At 37.6% G+C, this 17,026-nt stretch overlaps 1 protein-coding gene and 1 non-coding gene across 3 annotated transcripts in view; both read right to left on the bottom strand.

The window, feature by feature from the left end:
* SNX5 (sorting nexin 5) overlaps positions 1-16,985 on the bottom strand; it is a 45,329-nt gene extending 28,344 nt beyond the window's left edge. For both annotated transcript variants that reach the window (XM_074209384.1, XM_074209385.1), the window contains exon 1: positions 16,879-16,985. In XM_074209384.1, coding sequence (XP_074065485.1) covers positions 16,879-16,926 — 48 coding nt within the window. In that variant the 5' untranslated portion in view covers positions 16,927-16,985. The remainder of the gene's footprint in view (positions 1-16,878) is intronic.
* Positions 3,904-4,140, bottom strand: LOC141510725 (small nucleolar RNA SNORD17). Its single transcript, XR_012475145.1, has one exon. It is a non-coding gene; the product is annotated as a small nucleolar RNA SNORD17 (small nucleolar RNA).
* Positions 16,986-17,026: the final 41 nt, after the last annotated feature.

The raw sequence follows: 17,026 nt of genomic DNA, 5'->3' as shown, positions 1-17,026 counted from the left end.
CCTAGAGTCAGAAGGACCTGGGTTCAAATTTGATCTCAGACACTTAATAATTACCTACCTGCATTACCTTGCCTTGCCTTGCAAAAACTTAAAGAAAAGAAAAATAACCTTATAGCTAGGAGAGACAGAATTAAAATTGCTTCAAAAAAAATTTTTTTTGGATACAAGCGGAATAATCAAAGCAACAGAAGAATTAGTCAATGTGACTGCTAAAAGACATTGTCCAGGGGCAGCTAGATGGTACAGTGGATAAAGCACCAGCCCTGGAGTCAGGAGTACATGGGTTCAAATCCGGTCTCAGACACTTAATAATTACCTGTGTGGCCTTGGGCAAGCCACTTAACCCCATTACTGGAAAAAAACCTGGAAAATAAGATTGAATTTTTCTTTAAGAACTAAATTGGCTACAACTCTCTACCAGAAGCTTCATTCAGGAATGAGGATCCTTGTCTGCATCAGTCATTTTGTTAGTCTGCTGGGCTCCACTAAACACCCCAGTATTTTCATTGTGTACCCCACATGCTTGGAACATTCTCCCTCTAACTCCAATTCCTAGTTTCCCTGAAGGCTCAACTAAGATCATACCTTCTGAAATAAACCTTTCTGAGTTCTTCCAATTTATCATGTTATCTATTTTGTTTGTATATAATTGTTTGCCTGTTGCCTCACCCATAAAAGTATGGGTTCCTTCAGAGCAAGAACTGTTTTTTTTCTTTGCATCCCCAGAAATTTGCACAAAGTAGATAATTATTTAACAAATGCTTGTTGACCCAATGCTATTGACTGTAGGTTAGTGAACCTGACTTTCATATCATTCTAAGATAGCTTATTCAGTGTTCTTAGTTTTGGAAACTGCTGAAATAGTTCAATAGATTCACAGCTGGGAAATCTTCAACCCTTGCTTTGGGGACATACTTTATAATGTTAAAAAAAAAAAAAAAGCTGACATTTCATCTTGTATACATTATAGCCCCAGATCATAAGAAGATGACTCATACTGGTAACATAGATACATGTCAACACCCCACCAAAGACAGAAAAAAATCCCAATGGTTCTCTTACAGAAATTCCAGTAATAACATTTTATAATTCTGTAAAAGCACATTCTGCAAGTAGTAGTCAGGAGAAGAGGAGGAAGCTCTGTGAAAGTTAGACTTGATATCTCCCTCAAACTATATTACAAAAGTATAATCATTAAAACTATTTAGCAATGACAAAAATATAGAAAAGAACCTATAAGCACAAAAATATTTATTATAACATCTGCATCCCTTTTTACAGTAGCAAAGAACTGAAAACAATTGGGAAATTGCTGAAGAAATTATAGAATGTAAATGGAACAGGAATTTGTTATTGGGCTGTACAAATGACAATGAAAGGAATGATTTCAGACAAATCTGGGAAGACTTGCATGAAATGAAGAAGAAATTTCAGGTCACTCCTCTATGGTCCAAGTGTACATCAAATAACATGGCACATTAGGGGGATTTGAGGCTAGCCTCAGTGTCCTATAGACGGTCTTCAGTACAAGGCCTGCACATGAACTACACTAGCTGTGTCACCACCAAACTAAATTTTTCATAAATACTTTCTGTGCCAGGCAGTCTCTGTGCTAAGCAGAAAGGCAAAGGAGCTACCATTCTAATTGGTGAGGTCTATAGAATACCAACCAAGGTCTACAGAGTAAAAAGACCTTCAACAAAAAACAGGTGGGTCCCAACAGTTCTCTAAGATGAAGCTACAGAAAAAAAAATAGATGGAAGAAGGGCCTTAACCCGGACAGAATGACACTGGGCATTGCCTTCCAGCACCTTACCTACCACCCCCTCCAACACACATTTAAAAAATATAACAATTTAGTTATATGGATCCAATTACTAATGCAGAATCACATTTTTATATGTTTAATATACATTTCACAGTACATTAAGGCCCTAAAAATACATGTACAGCACCCATTTTATAGGTCATGCATAATTTTAAAATTGAAAATAATCATAGAGCTTTGTCACAGTTGTTCCTTTGCTCTTATGCCATATTACTGGCTAAAGTTATGATTCACAGATATTGAGACCATGAAGAGAAGGCAATTCAAGAGATGTTCTTGTGGGAGAAAATAAAACCTGCTTTACAATGATTTGGTACCATGAAAAAAAAGGCTAGGTGAGGGCAGCTAAATGGTGAGAGAGAGAGAGAGAGAGAGAGAGAGCAATGATCCTTAAGTCAAGAAGACCTGAACTCAAATGCCACCTCAGACACTTAATTACTTAGCTGTGTGACCTTGGGCAAGTCACTTAACCCCATTGTCTTGCAAGAAAAGAAAACAAGGCTAGATTTGTTTAGAAGAAACCTGGGTTTAGTGGAGCCTCTCTGGGTTTGTTTCCCTTTTCCATTAAGTAGATATATTTGCACTACTTAACTTTATAGAGAGTTAAGAGAAGTCTTTTAAGCCTTAAAAGTATAAGAAGTTATTGTTAATAATGGAATATTATAGTTTCAAAAATTAAGTAGCCAGGTTTGAATTGAGGGTGCCCTGGGTTCCCATTCTCTCCCTAATATTTAATACCTATAAAACTCTAGGGCAAGTCACAAATGCCCTGGGTAAATTCTAATAAGTAATAAATAAGAAAGTGCTTCTCTTACAGCAATTAACACTTTATAGCTCTTACTCTGTGCCAGGCATTGTGCTAAGCACTTTACAATGATATCATTTGATCCCACAAGAAGTCTTGGAGGTAGATGCAATTATTTATTTCCATTTTAATGATGGGGAAACTGAAGCAAACATAGGTTGTGACTAGCCAAGGGATACATAACTAACAAGAAGTGTTGTGTGGCTGGATTTGAACTGGGAATTTCTATAATACCATTTAATCACACACACACACATATAGATATAGATATATACACACATACATACAGATATATATGTATATATATCTTTAGATCAAGGTGAAAAAAGTTGTATTTATATTAATATTGCTTCTAGAGGTTTTCACTATCAAAAGATATGCATATAAAATAATTCCTAAATACAATTATATACCTGAATTTTTAGAATACCAGACAAATTAGATAATTCAGCTAAGACCTAAGCTATAATCTCCACTTAACATTGTTTCGGGGGCAGCAAGGTGGCATAGTGAACAGAGCACGGGCCCTGGAGTCAGGAATACCCGAGTTCAAATCCGACCTCAGACACAATCATTATCCAGTTGTGTGGCCTTGGGCAAGCCACTTAACCCCATTGCCTTGGAAAAAAAATCATTTAACATTGTTACTATTAACTTTAATTTTTCAAAAAGATACACCCAAATAGAAACAGTTGTATCAAAGTCTCTATAAACCAACAACACCCTACTTATTTCCCCTTTTACTGCTCCCTCTATAACAACTAGTAGGTTGAGAGTCAACTAGATTTATAGCAGTTGTGCAAGGGATATGGTATTACTTCCAGGAAGCCACTTTTAGTCAGTCAACTAATGCATGTTCTGCTCTTTTTATTTTCCTCTTAAATACTGACTCAAAAGCTGAAAGAGATTTGGCAATCTTCTCCAATCTTTTCATTCTACAAATGGAGAACAACAATACCTTTACAAGTGAAATCTTGCCCAAGATCAGTCAGCAAATTTGCGGAGATAATCAGGTCCCCCAGATTATCGGTCTAACATTCTCTAACCTCCTATTTTCCTCCATCAGCAAGATTATTAAGAGCCTACAATGTTTAAGCTTTATAAATACAAACATTAAAAAGTCCTCCCCTCATTCTAACCTATTCTTAGTGGCTAGCGGACATCCAAAGGTATAACAAAAGACTACTGTGCACATTGGGGATCCAGAATTTATGACCTAACACTGACCCTAATTCTATTATCAAAGAAATAGCTTAAAAGGCTGCAGCATGTGATCAGACATCAGTCATTCGTCTTGGGGGGGACCCTAAACAATTCCACCCCTGCTGACCCCATCCTTTCCTACCAGTAAGACCACCACATACACCTGCCAGGTGCAGCAGAACACTGCAAGCCTGGAGGCCATCTGGAGGTTACATTACTCAGAGTTCCTAGAACAGGAGCTGAGAGCTGCAGGAAGGACAGAGCAGCACACTCAGAGAATGGATAAACTTCATCATCATTTCACATATGCTGCAAACCAAGGAAACAAATCCAGATGTGGAATGAGAAACAATAGACAGATGCCCTAATCTACTTCGCAGAATATAATCAGCTAAAAATTATTTCACCTACATAGATTAATCTGATAACTAAGGTATCCTGTTTAAATTCTTTCTGTGGATAAAATAAAATCATACCTAGATCTGGAAGGATTCCTAAGAGTCCTCTACCTGAATACCCTCATTGTACATTATAAGTAAATGCCTCAGAGTTTCAGTGTTTTGCCCCAAACAACAAAAATAACACATAGCATAGTTGGGATTTGAACTCGAACTCATGTCTTCCAATTCCTAATACAGCACACTTCCATAATCTACATAAAAGCTACAATGCTGACCTGGATTCAAGAAGATCTAAGAGTCAAATCCTGCTTCCAATACCTACTAGCTAAAAGACCCTGGTAAAGACCCTGGTAAAGACACTTTACCTGAACTTCAGTTTCCTCATCTTTACAATAGATATAACAAAGCCAATAGTATCGAATACTCAGAACTGTTTACACAACCAAGGAGTATTTGATAAGTGCTACTGCAGACCTTAAATTGTTATGCTGATTTCCTCCTTATTCCCCAATCAAAAATATTTTCACTATTACTTTCAACACTGGTTATGCACCCTGGCCCTGATGCACCTAAATATGTACCTAAATCCCAATTACCTACATCCATGTTTATGTTAAGCTCATAGTAGAATAAAATTTAAATTTAAAAAAAAACTGCCATCTCTACTTAAGTACTTTCTCTATATTATTACTTTTCATTAGGTAGTGCTAGTCTGGTGGTAAGTAAATTCAAATCCTGCCTCAGATTTCTGCATCAGTAAATTAGAATAGCATCTCTTTTCCAGGGAGACGGTGAGGATCAAATGAGATGATGTAAATAAAGCCCTTTGCCAACCTTAGAAGTCCCATAAAATAATAATAATTATATTATTACCACCTTTAATTCTGGATCAACAGATAATATCTTATAAGAGAAGGTTAGAGATGTTCTTTAAAATTTAAAACATTTAAATTATTATTCTAGCAGCCCTGTCTGTGGTGGCAAAAAATTGGAAATTAAGTGAATGTCCTTCAATTGGGGAATGGCTTAACAAACTGTGGCGTATGTATGTCATGGAACACTACTGTTCTATTGGAGGCCAGGAGGGATGGGATTTTAGGGAAGCCTGGAGGGATTTGCATGAACTAATACTAAGCAAGATGAGCAGAACCAGAAAAACATTGTACATCCTAACAGCAACATGGGGGTGATGATCAACCTTGCTGGACTTGCTCATCCCTTCAGTGCAACAACCAGGGACAATTTTGAGCTACCTGCAATGGAGAATACCATCTGTATCCAGAGAAAGAATTATGGACTTTGAACAAAGACAAAAGACTATTATCATTAAGTTAGAAAAAAAGTGTTATATTTTTATGTAATTTTACTATCTCATACTTATTTTTCTTCCTTAAGGATATGATTTCTCTGTCATCACATTCAACTGAGATCAATGTACAACATGGAACCAATGTAAACACTAACAGAATGCCTTCTGTGTGGGGGTGGGAGGAGGGAAACAAGAATGGGGGAAAAATTGTAAAACTCAAAAATCTTTCTTTAAAAAAACTGAAAAGGGGGCAGTAGGTGGCACAGTGGATAAAGCACCCGGCCCTGGAGTCAGGAGTACCTGGGTTCAAATCCGGTCTCAGACACTTTCTAGCTGTGTGGCCTTGGGCAAGCCACTTAAACCCATTTGCCTTGCAAAAAAAAAAAAAGTTAAAAAAAATTATTATTCCATGTCACATCCAGTCCAACCCCCTTTCTGTTCCTCTCTGTCAACACTTCTCTCTAAACTAAAAACCTCTATTCCAGGCTTTCCTCTAGAGACAGCTCCTGTACCACCTTCTGGGGGGGGAGGCCTTTCTTGATCCCCTAAAGGGGATCCAACTGCTGATGCCTTACCTCCCCTTCAAACTACCTTATATTTATTCTCCCTAAAGTTAAGTATATGATACATACAAGTTATTGTCATAAGCCAGTGATGAAAAGATAGAATGTAGAGTCCTAGTCCTCAAGATGCTAGCATACTGCAAACTGGAAGAGTCCAATGTTCTAGAACAACACCTTATGACTGGGGCAAGGCCTTTGCTCTAAGACCCCCTTTCTAGTTCAGTAATTGCATTACTCACAACATAGCAGTGATTGAGGTATAAAAGAACAGTCAGAAGTGGGTAAGCAGTTCCTTCAAAATTAGGCCTCTGATCACTAAGACTTCATTTGTAATCAATGGTGAGTTAAATGCAACTACAGAAATGCCAAAATCACACATTATGAAGCCATGAACCAAAAAAACTGATCAGAAACAAATTAACTCTCCTAGTAAAATAAAGAAGCCTCAAAGGTGACATTCCACACTCATTAGTGCCTTTTCTTCTTCCTCTTACTTATGACATACTAGTTTCACTATTTCCCCAGGGTGAGAGTTAAGGTGTGTCTCAACAGTAAGCAGTAACTCAATTACTGGTTTGAGGCAGCTGTGGGTGCAGAAGAGGAACAGTGAGGCTGGGAGATCAGTCCAAGGGGAAGGGAAAAGTCTTACCATAACTTGAACTTGAACAAGGAGCTTAGCTTAAGTTCACAAACTATATGGGACTTCATCTCTTTAACTAGAAAGTTAAATGGTAAGAATAGTTTGCTAAAAATCCTCTTCCAGTTCTCACATTTTATAACTCAGAGTCCACTACCATTAAAAAAAGATTATGAATACTAAAGTTAATTTTTTAAAGGCTAAGCAAAACAAATTTTTTTCCTTAAAGTGATGAGCTTGTGAAAGAAGAAAGTATTCCCTCTTCAAACATAACAAATTTTGGTAAAGGCTTCCTGTAGGAAAAAAACCACGGTATATTCAAAGAGACAGGAAAAAAATGTTCTCAAGCATGCACAAAATGCTCACTCAGAGAGACTGGCTAATGAAAGACAATAGCTGTCCTGGATCTATATACAGTTAACCGGGCTCCAGTTACCAGTGTGACCCTCAGACAAGTCATTCAAGCCCTCTGGGTCTCATTTTCTCAGAGGGAATGGGCCTAGATACCAGAAGATGACCTCCTATGATCCATTTTTCGATAGTTTCCTTTCAAGATAAGGAATTTTAAGCATTTACCCCTCCCCTCCAATGAAATACTTCCAGCATGAATTTCATTTTTGCATGGGATACAAATGACAAACCAGAGAATTCAGAAAACAAGAAACATGAATAATCAGATTCTAAAATGAAAGAGATCTTAAGAGACTCGTTCTATTGTTCACACTACCAAAATGATTTTCCTTAAAAACAGATTATTACCAAATTATAATCCTAATTCAATAGATAGGAGCGGCTAGGTGGCGCAGTGGATACAGCACTGGCCCTGGAGTCAGGTATACCTGAGTTCAAATCCGGCCTCAGACACATAATTACCTAGCTATGTGGCCTTGGGCAAGCCACTTAACCCTGTTGCCTAGCAAAATCTAAATAAATGAATGAAATAGATGCCATGGGATTCTCTATTAATATTACTAGTATTAAATATAACTTTTAGCTTTAAGTTTAGTTGTTAAAGCCCTTCACAACCTGGCCCAAACCTATCCATCCATCCTCATTAAAGGCTACTCTCCCTCCCATGTTCTTCAATCCAGCCAAATTGGCCCCCTTTCTGTTACTCTCTGTCAACACTTCTCTCTAAACTAAAAACCTCTATTTCAGGCTTTCCTCTAGAGACAGCTCCTGTACCACCTTCTAGGAGGCCTTTCTTGATCCCCTCTGCTTGTGCCCTACCTCCCCTTCAAACTACCTTATATTTATTCTCCCTCACATATATCAACATTCTTCTCTAGTATTTAGAATGTAAGCTCCTTGAAGGAAATGGTTTCATTTACTGTATTTGTAGCACCATGCTTGGCACATAATAAGCACTTGATGGCCATCCTTTAAAACTAAATTTCCCTTAAAACATCTTTGATGAAAGGTCCAACTACCCTCTAAATTAACAGAAAAATTTTAAGAAACCAAAGAGATTAAATTTAATTTTAATCAGTTAAAAGGTGCACTCCAACAACATATTCGAACTGTCAAGTTCTTACAATAAGCAAACGCTAATTAATTTCCTCTCACTGAAGTGTCTGTGTCTGTCTCTGTCTGTCTGTCTGTCTGTCTGTCTGTCTGTCTGTCTCTCTCTCTCTCTCTCTCTCGTTTTAGGACAGTTATCACAGCCCATCCATCCTTCAAAACTTCCCTAGTTCCTTACTGTTTTTGGAATGACTAGAATTTTTTTTCACCTTTAATTTGAGCCAAATAACTTCATATAAAAGAATTTGTAGTTTCTTCAGAAATTCACCCCCCAAAAAAACAAGTACTTACCGAAACAAGACTTTTCTTGCTTATGAATCTGATTTTAATGGTTTAAGATAAAATCTTAAAAAAATCATTAAGTTAGTACATTCAACAGTAGTCAAGTAGTCCTCCTAATCCAACTATGAATTCTTTTGTATTTTTACTCTGAAAGCACAAGGAGAAAGGTCTTGAAGTATTTTCAAACTAGTAATATTCTTCATTTCTTTTTTCATTCTCAACCTCCCACTTAATTTCTTTTTTTCCCCAAGTTTTTACAAGGCAATGGGGTTAAAGTGACTTGTCCAATGTCAAAGTACCCATAGATCAGAGACCAAATTTGAACTCAGGTCCTCCTGACTCTAGGGTCAGTGCTCTATACACTGCATACAAAGCTGCCCCTTCCCATTTAATTTTGTATAGCTCATGTGACTCTACTTCAACAAACCCTATTAATAATGGAAAAAATTAAAATTATTTTTTGTTACACAGAAAAAAAGCATTTTCTTTCTTTTTTTTGAATTTTTTTTATTAAAGGTATTATTTGAGTTCTACAATTTTCCCCCAATCTTACTTCCCTCGCACCACCCCCCCAAGGAAAGCAATCTGTCATTCTTTACTTTGCTTCCATGTTGTACATTGATCCAAATTGAGTGTGATGAGAGAGAAATCATATCCTTAAGGAAGAGACAAAAAGTCTAAGAGATAACAAGACCAGACAATAAGATATCTGGGTTTTTTTCCTAAATTAAAGGGAATAGTCCTTGAACTTTGTTCAAACTCCATGGCTCTTTATCTAGATACAGATGGCACTCAAAGGAGCATTTTCTTGACCAAAATCTAGACTTAAAAAAACAAAAAACAAAAAAATAAAACATCACCACAAAGGAATAATACTTTGCTTCTCTCCCAAATGATAAACTGCAGCTTAATGATTCAAACAATCCTTTAAAGCCCATGTAAGATGTGTTCATCTGCATCACCTCAAACTTACAGTGTCCCACAGGATTACATTATATTTAACTTCCTAGCATATAATTAAAAGAAAAAACCTACATAAGTATTGCAATTCTCTTATCATATTTTAACTACTACTGCTAGTCCAGGAGTCAGGCTTTATTTCTTGGAATAGGATCTCCTTTGGCAATGTGGTCAAGTCTACAGACTCTTCAGAACCATGTTTTTAAAGGCACAAAATAAAAATAGAGATTACAAAGCAAAACAATTACACAAATACTGTTAATAAAAATTTCTTTAAAATCAGACCCCAAGTTAAAATCCCCTGAGCTAATCTGACTTCCATAAAGAACATTATATAAGGGGCAACTAGGTGGCACAATAGATGGAGCATTGGTCCTGGAATACAGGAGGACCTGAATTCATATGGGATCTCAAATAAGAATTACCTAGCTGGAAATTAAAGCATCTCACACCTCTCGGATTGGCCAATATGACCAGAAAGGACAATGAATAATGTTGGAAGGGATGTGGGAAATCTGGAACACTAATACATTGTTGGTGGAGCTGTGAAATCATCCAACCTTTCTGGAGAGCAATTTGGAATTATGCCCAAAGGGCAAAAAAACCTGTGCATACCCTTTGATCTAGCAATATCACTACTGGGTCTATACCCTGAAGAGATGATGAAAAAGGATAAAAACATCACTTGTACAAAAATATTCATAGAAGCCCTGTTTGTGGTGGCAAAGAATTGGAAATTAAGTAAATGTCCTTCAAATGGGGAATGGCTTAGCAAACTGTGGTATATGTATGTCATGGAACACTATTGTTCTATTAGAAACCAGGAGGGATGGGAATTCAGGGAAGCCTGGAGGGATTTGCATGAACTGATGCCGAGTGAGACGAGCAGAACCATAAAAACACTGTACACCTAACAGCAACATAGGGGCAATGATCAACCTTGATGGACTTGCTCATCTATCAGTGCAACAATCAGGGACAATTTAGAGCTGTCTGCAATGGAGAATACCATCTGTATCCAGAGAAAGAACTGTGGAGTTTGAACAAAGACTATTAACTTTAATTTAGAAAAAAAACTAATATCTTATTGTCTGATCTTGCTATCTCTTATACTTTATGTTTCTTCCTTAAGGATATCATTTCTCTCTCATCACACTCAATTTGGATCTCAGTGGATACCACATGGAAACAATGTAAAGATGGGCAATTGTCTTCTGTGGGGGGTGGGGGAGGGAAGTAAGATTAGGGGAAAAATTGTGAAACTCAAAATAAAATAAATTCAAAATAAAAAAAATTGTTATTACCTGAAAGTGAACTTAGGCAAATCATATAGCATCTTAATTCCTCAGTTTCCTCAACTGTAAAATGAAGAGGTTCACTACAATTTAAGAAGCATCTACTTTGTATGGCAGACCTTAGCACACAGTAGGTGCTTAAATCCTTTTTTTTTAATTTTTGCAAGGCAATGTGTTTAAGTGGCTTGCCCAAGGTCACACAGCTAGGTAATTATTAAGTGTCTGAGGCCAGATTTGAACTCAGGTCCTCCTGACTCCAGGGCTGGTGCTCTATCCACTGTGCCACCTAGCTGCCCCAGTGCTTAAATTCTTAACTAATTACAGCACCAAGTATACAAAGAAAACCCAAAAGCCAAGTGTCATCCTCAAGGAATTTATATCTACTGGGGAAGCAAAAACACACACACAGCAAATCAAATAAAGTTTGGTAATAAATTAAGAGATTTTTGGAGAAATGGAGAGAGATTACAGAAAGGGAGGACATGGGAGATAGAATATCAAGCCTAGATCAATTTAAACATATAGCACATCAAGGGTTCTAGTGTGAATCTATCCTAGAAAATGTAGGCTGCAGTGAGACCACAAAAAGGCTTCACATACCCAGCTGGGGAATTTTCCATTTTACCCCAGAAGCAATAGGGAATTGCTGAAGGTTATAGGCCAGGAGAGTGAGATAGCCAGATCGTTGTTTTTAGATAATTATTTTAGCAGTTGTGTGAACGAGATTAGAAAGAAGGTGGAATCAGGGAGCCTGACTAAAAGAGAATTGCAATGGTTCACCAGAGAAGTTGCATTACAGCAGTGGTATCAAACTCAAATAGAAATGCAATCCACTGGTGACTTAAAAAATCCCAAATTAATATAATCCCAAATTAATATCAGTCAAAAAGTGTTTTTACTTATTTTGCTAAACATTTTCATCTGGTTCTGCCACATTCCAGTCGAATGCCTGACCTTCAAAAGTAGCCGTTGTTCAATCATTTCAGTAAGTCTTCTCCCTTTAAACTTACGTAATTTAGGAATTGTAGATTTTTGATAGGAAACACATCAGTTCTCCACTACAGACAAAAGCACCAGGCTGAGAAGGGATCCCTCTTTTAATTACTATATTCATTCTTAATGATGTTATATCAGCCTTCTACTTCTTTATATAGAATTTGCTAAGCCAATCTGGTAAAGAATGTTGTTGGGTTTAAAATATAATCTACAGAGGCAGTTGGGTGGCACAGCGGATAGAACACTCAGGAAGACCTGAGTTCAAATTCAAGCTAAAACACTTAATAATTGCCTAGTTGTGTGACTTTGGGCAAGTCACTTAACCCCATTGCCTTAAATAAATAAAAAAAATTTTAATATAAATAAAATATAATCTACTACACATAAAAGGCCTGGATAAAGGGGAATTGAAGATATGAAATAACAAGAATACTGAATATAATATAGAGAAAGTTAAAAAAATGTATTACATTTAATATTTTAGTGAGGAGAAAAACTCCTTACCAAAATTCCTTTGTTCAAACAGACAAAATGCAATTTAGGAAAATAATGTAAAAGAACTTTTATACCATCTAGCTCATATAATCGTGAAGTTGATGAATCCTTTAATGAAGATCAGAGAGGAACCAGGTCAACAAAAATCCAAGATTTTAATATACTATCTATATCTTACAATCATTTGATTTTTTAAAAAAAAAGTGAAAACAGAAATACAAGTTTAAGTATTCACAAGTTGAATTAAGACAATGATTGAGCAGGAAAGGTTCCAAGTCTTCTCAGAGACAGGAAATAGCAGTGAGACAATTAAGCATACCAATCTGAAGGATGCTAGTCACTGTCCAGACTTCCCTGAAGAGAGGATTAGGATTGATCTGCTGTGGTTGTTTTGGGGGGAATGATGAAGGAAAAGGTATATGATGAAACAATGCCATGGATTGGCTATACCTCAATTTGTTCTGACATCTTCCTTCCTACTTTCAACCACCTACACATACATAAGCAGTTTTCTTTTTTCCAATCATTCTAGCGATATGCTCTTCCAAACTCTTTAAATACATGCTGGAATCTGTAAACACTAGTCTAGAAAGATATAAAGGAAAAAAATACCATGATAGAAAAAAAGATCAAAGAAATTTGGAAGCAAATTAAGGTTGAAAAAATCTGCATATAATTTTTTTTTATTTATTTAAGGCAATGGGGTTAAGTAACTTGCTCAAGGTCACACAGCTAGGCAATTATTATTTGTCTGAGGCCAATTTTGAACTCAGATCCTCCTGACTTTAGGGCCAGTGTTCTATCCACTTCGACACCTAGCTGCACCCATATAATATTTTTAAAGGAAAAAAATTCTCATCTATTCAATATCATTTTTATTTTTCATCTACAACTTTTATCTGTTGAGAAGTTAACATCTTTCCCAGAGTCCTTCCAAGAGATCTTTCTCCCAGAAAGGAAAATAAATCTTTTATGAAGTTAGATTTTGAATGTAAGTCTTCCTACTCTTTTTCTTTCAGTTTATTTGGCTTTATTTTTTTGTATGGGGAAAGGTCGAGATGGGACAAAGTACAGAAAAATAACCAGGATAAGAAGATCAAAGCACATTAGATCATTTACTGTTACCTTAACAACAGATTATAAGCACTACAAAGGTGATCCCAATAGCCTGAGGAACTCCTAAAAGTAAAATTCAAAAGAGGTAGCCCCAGAACAAGAACCTGCTCCCAACTTCAAATCCCTTATTTCCTGGGGAAATAGGCATTCATTGAAGATGGCTAATAAGCAAAAAATACTCAGGGCAGGTTAAGTACAACAGCAGTCCCAGAGTCTGGAAAACCTGAGTTCAAATCTGACCTCAGACACTTAATATTTACTTAGCTGTGTGACTTAACCCTATAGCCTAGCAAAAAAAAAAAAAAAATGCAAAAACCAAGAGAAAGCTGGGGCAAAGCAGGGAATCAAATGTAGCAAGGAAAGTCATTCCAGCAACACATCATCTTTTTCAGTAAGATAGCCCTGTTTATAAGGTATATTTGTGAAATTGCTAACATCAATTTATTTTCTTGAAATGCTAGCAAAGAATTTTAGCACAATATAAATAAGTCAACAATTTTTTCTATTATAGTTATGATTAAATATGAGAACTATAGATTTTAGTTTTAAATGTGCAGTCTTATAGGAGAAAAAAGTCTTTTAATATAAGTCTTCTGTGTCAAGCTGGTAGGTGTCAGAGGCAAGTTTATTCTGGGGGTTCCTCCAGAATCTTAACTTATTATTTACCCCAAGTAAAAAGGAGGTTAAAAAACAGCACTTCCTAAGATTTCTATCTACCATGATGGTCACTTTTTTTTTATATACAAGGCAATAGGGTGTTAAGTGATTTGCCGAAGGTCATATAGCTAAGTAATTATGAAGTGTTCAAGTTCACATTTGAACACAGGTCCTCCTGACTCCAGGGACAGTACTCTAACCACTGTGCAATCTAGTTACCCCCCTATGATGGTCACTTCTTAAGGATGAGGCAAATGACCACTATACAAATTTGTCAGTTTCATTCAAAACGAACAAAATTTATAGATTTGGTCCAATCTCATAACAAATCATTGGTGTAAGATTCTCAAAGGAAAAGGTAACTTTCTTTTTCCTTGCTGTAATGAGAAGTGTCAATTTTGCAATATTTTTTAAAATGATTAAAACAAGTATAACAGTAAAGCAAAAAATTAAGATGCTAGGTTCAAAAAAATTGAAATAGTAAACCCAATATTCTCCAAACAATTCAGTTAGTAATAATTTTATAATAAAAATAAATAACAGAAGTTGATTAAATGATATACCCTAGGACCATTTTGCAAAGCAAAAATAGTGTTTCACTTCCAAAAGACCAGTCATTCACCCTAGAAAGTGGGGAGGAGGGGTGGGGTAGAGAGAACTCCAGCAAAGGGGGGGATGGATTAGGGCAAACAGAAAATAGAAAACCTAGGAATGTAGCAAAGTCAGCTGAACCTTCCCCTCCTACTCTTTGCAAAAAATAAAGACAAAGAATGAAAAGATGACTTTTCAAAGATATTGGTGAACTTAAAAAGTCAATTAGAAAATCATCTCCTTGTTAAAATTCTTAAGATTTTCAAATGCTGGCATCAGGAATAGTAAATAAAATAAACTGGGGGGGAGAAGGAAGAGAAAAAGAGATGGTAAAGAAAAAACAAGTTGGGAGTCAAAATATCTATCCTCAAAAAATGTGACCAGTTTTCATGCAGTATGAAGAACAATAATGAATATTAACCCTCTCTCACACCCCCTGGCACAACACAAATTTTCTACACCTACTCCCCCAAACATACAAAATGTACACCAAACCAAGATCCCTGCCCTACAAAGTAGCATTTCAATAACTCATAAAGGAAACAATGACCCCTTATTGAAATAATCAAGCTCAGTTTTATGTGAGCCCAAAAGTCATGTTAAAAATGCAGACCAATGAGATCAAATTTGCACCAATAATCCAAAGAATAAAAACTATTAATGGAAAAGGTCACTACTTTTTAAAAGAAATCTCCATTTAATGGAATTTATTAATTTCAATTCATTTTCAAATACTTGCCTATCTAGCATACAATTTTTAAAAAAAGAATTTACATGAGATCACAACCAAATAACTTAAAATTCTACTGCGACTCAAAATTGAAGATAACTCAAAGGATAATAAATGGAAAAGACTTCAGCAAACAGTAACATAAAAGTCATCATCAAAGGCACATGACTAGATTATAAAGCAAGACCAGAATGTGAGGGGAGACACCTCTATTTTGAATATAGCCTCCAGTGCATGGGATTGATCCCTCATGTAAATTTAAGAGAAGATATAGAAAAGAATGAAAGCTTTGGGAGGGGATGGTTCCAATCATATGCTATTTTTTGCCTTCTCAATAGGAGGGAGAGTAGGTGGAGGGAGAGACACAAACAAAACAAAATTTAAAACAAAATAGTAGCCAAAAAAAAAAAAAAACATGTGCTAGTGGAATGATTACACATGCTGACTAAAAAAATTTCTGTTGGAAAATATCAAAGATTTTGTATGTTGTAACCACATAGAACAGTTACATTTTTGTCTAGTCAGGAAGTAAAAGGGATTGGAATGGAAAAGTAAGTTTAGTTCACATTCCAAAAGTTTGTCAGTGCATTTAAAAATTGACCAGTAGTTCTGTCAGCATTTACAGTTTTTGTAGAGAAAAAGTTTATACAATCGTTAATTATGTATAAGGAAGGTATAAGTCCCTTCCTCAACTAAACAAGTATTTGAGCACCTTGCCTGAAGCAAAATCTGTGTACTACAGTGTGTGTAGCACGTAATTCCTTAAATTGTTGGAATTCTCCCAATAAGGGCCAAAGAAAACTCTTCTCAGGAGGAAATAAACTTGAGAATAAAACAAAGTGAAGAATATAAAGATTAGTGATCTTTAGAAAATTGATAAATTCTCGAGGAGGCTAGGTGGCGCCGTGGATAGAGCACCGGCCCAAGAGTCAGGAGGCCCTGGGTTCAAATCCGGCCTCAGACACTTAAAAATGACCTAGCCGTGTGGCATTGGGCAAGCCACTTAACCCCATTGCCTTGCAAAATCCTAAAAAAAAAAAAAAAAAAAAAAAAAAAAGATAAATTCTCAATATTCCTAACGCGGGGGGGGCTCTTATTTGCACAAAAAATACCCAAGGCAAAAAAGGTGCATCTTTCGTCACGTCTTGGGCACGGCCCGAAAGCGCGCCTTGGGCCTCGGGGGCCACGCACACGTGCCCCGCGCGCCCCCCGCGCCCCGGGCTGCCCTCGGGAGGGCGCCGCAGGCGCGCGCCAGCCGCGGCCCCGGGGCTCGGAAGCTCCTGCTTGCAGCCTCGGGCCCTCGGGGCCGCGCCCCGGCTGCCCCGCGGGGGGCCCGGGAGCCGCGCAGGCGCCCGCCGCCCGCCGGCGCGTGAGGAGCCCGGGAGGCCGGCGCGGCGTCGGCGGTGCCGGGGGCAGCCGGAGCCGCAGGGCGCGCGGCGGGGGCAAGGGGCCGGAGCGGCTCGGCGGGGCCGCGGGCGCCGGGCCTCACCTTGCTGCGGTCATCCTCCTGCTTCAGCAGCTCCGGGACGGAGGCCATGGCGCGGGCGCGAGAGGCGGCGGAGGGAGCTGCGACTGCGGCTCCGCCGCCCCGCCACGGGCCCGCCCGGCCGCCCCGCCCCCCGCGCCGCCCCGCCCCG

The sequence above is a fragment of the Macrotis lagotis genome, chromosome 1 (assembly GCF_037893015.1).
Source record: "Macrotis lagotis isolate mMagLag1 chromosome 1, bilby.v1.9.chrom.fasta, whole genome shotgun sequence".
NCBI classification, from domain to species: domain Eukaryota; kingdom Metazoa; phylum Chordata; class Mammalia; order Peramelemorphia; family Peramelidae; genus Macrotis; species Macrotis lagotis.
The sequence above is the reverse complement of the archived record's forward strand: the minus strand, read 5'-3'. Positions and strand labels throughout refer to the sequence as shown.